A 4,389-nucleotide genomic window follows, 5' to 3' on the forward strand; every position below is an offset into this window, starting at 1 on the left:
TATTAATCAAATATGATGGTTAACAAATTACAGTTCATCTGGTTCATCTAAATGTAACCAAATTCAGTTATACAGTTGAAAAGTATCAGAGTACAGTTTTTATAACTTACAGAAACTATCTGTCTAAAAGAAAGGGAGGGATGTAGTATCCCTACTTTCATGCTGCCATCAGTGGCAGAGGAAGCATCTGAATATTACTCCATATATACGGAGAGCTACACACCATGTACCACGAATAAAACCGTCATATACATTAATTCCAATCAACTTGCAGATCTCTTATATGCTGAACACACGTCTCGCCTACACACGCCCCCCCCCCCCCCCAACATTTTCAAGATCAGTCGAACTTTTTAGACCCCTCCCCAGGACGGTGATCGATTACATGTATATGTCCCCCCCCCCAAAAAAAAAAAAAAAAAAAAAATTAAACATAGGCATAAGCATACTTGGGGCCATCCTTTATGATTCTAACGGGGTGTTTACTACGGCGCATGCGCTCCCTTCTGTTGGCCTCCTGGTCTGTTTGGGTATCTTCAGCACCACGGCCGCTCACTCCTCCCTGCCATCCTTCATGGACATTGCTGAAAATAACCACAAAGCAGAGAAAAATGTTGGTACAAACTACTAATAGAGATAAAAATTGTATATGTCTAATGGTAGACATTCTTATTTAAGGGGCAAAGGGGGTTAAGACAAAGCATAATTTGTATCAAAACATTCGTTTGTGCATTATTTTGTTCGATCCCAATTGGAGGATGAGGCTGAAGGGGTAAGCAGCTAGGGGAGACCACACACAACCCTGTTTACGCCAAGGTGGTTTAATAGAAAAACAGCATTTCAAATAAATAACTTGTAGTGGGAACTATTGGTGTCCCTGCATTTTGAATCGAACATTATATATTGGCAAAGTTTGTCTATTTGTTACTCTTTTTTTAAATTTAAAACAAGCCATATGCGAGATTGATGGGCTAAGTTCTGATCCCTACCTTGGCAGCTTGGCAGCCCCTTTACCTCCTGGTCCTCGCTTGGAAGCGTCGTGGTTGCCCCGGGCGTGGAAGGACTTATCGGCACCAGTGGAGTTTGCCTCACGCATATCACTGTTGAGTTTGAAAAGAAGCAATGTTCAGTTGTCCGTTTTCATAAAAAATATGACAAATTCAATCTCTTGTTTTAACCTTGCCGATATATTGGGTAACTATACGGAGCAAGGCTCAAAATACACGGGGGCGGGGGAGGATTCGTCCCCGTGAGCTACGCAATCGCCTCCGTCAGAGTGCTCACGGGGGCGATTGCAAACTTAAAAATCGCCACAATATTGAGTTTCAACTTTCAAACCTTATATTAACCCAATGAAATGGAACTATGAAAGTGATATTTTAATAGCGTGCAGGATTTCTCGCTCGAATTTTTCGGTGTCTAGAGGCTGCCATATTGTAAAGAAATAAACGTTTTTTCTCCCATCTCCCATCTCCACATCTATATGGGTATTACGGATACAAACAATGGAAGCTCGCAGTGCACTGCGGTCGTCAGCAGTGGCTATACTAGCTGCGCCGATAGTATACTGGTGTGCACGCTGCCGCCCCATATATCTGCTGGAGCTAGAGGCGATCGCGCAAGGACCGAAACGTGGAGAAGTTTTTCGTTTTGAAAATCATGAATCTTCTTCTTCTTCCTCGGTAAATGCTACTTCATACAACGAAGATTACGCACTGCAGTGTGGTGTGTGCCATGTCCAAAATGTGTGTAGGCCTCAATCCAGGTGCAATATATATATATATATATATATATATACAGTGATGTGCTGTTAAAAACGTGGACAGCGATGTGCTGCCATCAGTTGGACGCTTCCTTCAATGCCCTTTTAAAGGCATCCAGAGAAAGGAAGTCTGCAGGGTCCTTCTTGAGGTTGTTCCACTCTCTACTAGTACGAGGGAATCCTCTGGAATCTGCTGATTCCAAAAGACCAGCAAATAATGAACCTCAACCAGTAAATCAACCGAAAGCTAAAATTAGCAAAAGGAATCCTGTTGACAAGGCCGAATGTATACGGGCTTGGATCAGAAATTTCGTACAGAGGGAGGAGATCTGACCATTAGCTGCATGTTATAACTTGTAAAGTTGTAGGAAATAATGCCGACTGTTAATGACAATGATGAAATAATAAAGAATTTAGAAGTATCATGAGTACCAATTCAATGGAAATTTGTATTAAAAAAAGAGCCCCCGTCAGTACTAAAAGAGCCATTTTTATTTTTGGAAGAGCCCTCGTGGACAAAAAACTTATTTTGAGCCCTGCTACGGAGGCATTAAAGAGATATTGACAAAAATAAAAGACTGTCATATTATGCAGCCCCCCTAAGGTTTTTCAAGTAGTGAAAATTAGTGCCCTTATTCCCCCCGCTTATTCACCGGCTGGCTTTAATCGGCACGAAACTTTTCCTCAAAAGTTGGACCACAAAAAAGGACCCCAAGCCCCAAGCCCCACGCCCCCCCCCCCCCTCCTCCTCCGTGTACCTAAGTACAGAGGAAAAGAAACAATTTCTGAGCACTTCTGATCCATATCAATCGTCTAATTTTACTGGAGTATTTCCTGTAACATCAACGCCGGACTCCTAGAAAATTTTAATCCCACGCTGGCTTTTGTATACATGCATTAGGTATGGGCGCTTCCCCGGATCCCTTCATTGTTGACCCCGAAGTAACTGTGTGGTATGAATAACAAAATTGCGGGCCAGGCTTTTCTGGCCCTGCGCGCGTGTTCAATTTGCGTATGCTACATTGGCGGAAGCACCGACGACTGAGAAACTTCAAGATTCCGTAAGCAAAATGTTTGTATTCAAATAGCCACTTTGTCAATGTGATCTGATTAAATGGCCTACAGACTGCAGTACTTTTCCCTCATATGAACATGCCAATTTTTCATCCGGACAAAATTTGCTTTTTGCGCCCCCCCCCCCCCCCCCCCCCGGGTCCAAGGTTCCTACGTGCCTGATCTGTTAATATATGTACACAAATTGAGAATGATCCTATCTGTTTAGATTGAAATAAATTAAGTTTGAATTAAATTTGAATTAAATTGTTATTATAATTCTGAATAAGTCTGAAAATGATGTATGAACTTGAAGAGCTAAATTTCTTCCTATTCGGTTTATGTACGCACCTGTAGGCTCGTTGCATGTCGCGTGATCCACCGACGAAATCCCTTACATCCTTGACAGTTCCAGTGACGAAGTCCCTTACTTCCTCGGCGGCTCCAGTGACGAAGTCGCCTGCTCTCTGAATGGCGTCATTGGCGAATGCTTCAGAAGGCACAACCAGCACCCCAACCATCAAAAGAGCAATGATACTACCGGAAATTCTCATATTTGCGGGCTTGAAACAGTTGACACTTGCAGACAAAGTTTTTAAAAAGGCAGCCTATAGTTGTCCTGCTGGAAATAGAATGAACAGATTTGACACGAACTCTTTTTATAACTACAGCTGTGTGGGAGCAAAGGGTGATGGGTAATCACACAATAATATGAAAAGTCATCAACAATAATTGTAATCATTTAATACAATGTTAAATTTGCATTGCAGATAAAGAATGTAACCACCTACGATCAAAATCAGTGACGTAAACAGACATTTTCTTTTCTTTTCTTTTCCTTATATTTGTTCTTCTCTATCTCTCTCTCTCTCTCTCTCTTTCTCTTTTTTGTTTTGTTTTGACCCCCCCCCCAAAAAAAAAAAATAATAATAATAATAATAATAATAAAAATAAAAAAATACGCCACTAATCACTAAAGCAGTTGATATGTTTAGCGTAGATTAATTATTCTTAATCCATAGTATTTAAGGTGTTGTTGCATACGTTTGGTAATTGGAGCCTAGTGATTGTGTTAATCCTATATAAATCTAGGTAAATACAATAAAAGTAACTTGTGAAAATTTAACTTCAAAAGGTGGTCTCGTTTTTGAGATATCACCGAAGAACCGGAGCGAATATTTCCCTGCAGGAAATTATTCCAAATAGGAATACACAGCCTGATGAGAAGCGTTTCTGACATGAACGCTTCTGTAATTTTTATCGATTGTACTTTTTACCGAGTTTCCTGCCGACAACAAGAGATAATGCATAACTGGCACAAAATAATATGTTAATCTTGTAAGTTGTACTAAACGTCGAAGTTTGCATTTGCAGTGGATGATCTGGCTTACTTTTAAAAATAAATTTGATTTTCAGATGAAAGTGTTTAGGCCTATACCGGTAGTACAAATCAATGTAGGGTTACAAACAAGCATGAAATAAGACACTCACCTGGATCTGGAATCTTGAACTTCAGCTTTTTAAAGGCCACTGAGAATTGACTTGTAATTGTAAGATGAATTGGGTTTATATAA

General features: G+C 40.5%; 1 protein-coding gene across 2 annotated transcripts; it reads right to left on the reverse strand.

Annotated features, from left to right (window-relative positions):
- Nucleotides 1-420: 420 nt before the first annotated feature.
- Nucleotides 421-4,389, reverse strand: LOC763266 (serum amyloid A protein). Of its 2 annotated transcripts, none has more exons than XM_030981179.1 (4): nucleotides 4,307-4,389; nucleotides 3,167-3,434; nucleotides 990-1,100; nucleotides 421-584 (listed from the first exon to the last, which is right to left on the reverse strand). In XM_030981179.1, the coding sequence occupies exons 2-4, from the start codon at nucleotides 3,367-3,369 to the stop codon at nucleotides 428-430; spliced, it is 471 nt and encodes a 156-aa protein (XP_030837039.1). In that variant the 5' UTR covers nucleotides 3,370-3,434; nucleotides 4,307-4,389; the 3' UTR covers nucleotides 421-427. The 2 variants fall into 2 exon arrangements, with proteins under 2 accessions (XP_030837039.1, XP_030837041.1); XM_030981181.1 differs by having other exon boundaries at nucleotides 3,167-3,437; nucleotides 4,307-4,386.

Source organism: Strongylocentrotus purpuratus, unplaced genomic scaffold (assembly GCF_000002235.5).
Source record: "Strongylocentrotus purpuratus isolate Spur 01 unplaced genomic scaffold, Spur_5.0 spur5_scaffold_11, whole genome shotgun sequence".
Classification (NCBI taxonomy): domain Eukaryota; kingdom Metazoa; phylum Echinodermata; class Echinoidea; order Camarodonta; family Strongylocentrotidae; genus Strongylocentrotus; species Strongylocentrotus purpuratus.

Bases quoted from the DNA above. Each gene is read 5' to 3' on its own strand.
- LOC763266 (XM_030981179.1), bottom strand. From the start codon at position 3,369: ATGAGAATTTCCGGTAGTATCATTGCTCTTTTGATGGTTGGGGTGCTG. The intron at 1,101-3,166 runs GTGCGTACATAA...CAAACTCAACAG, and splicing joins GACATGCAACGAGCCTACAG to TGATATGCGTGAGGCAAACT. The intron at 585-989 runs GTAGGGATCAGA...GGTTATTTTCAG, and splicing joins GGGGCTGCCAAGCTGCCAAG to CAATGTCCATGAAGGATGGC.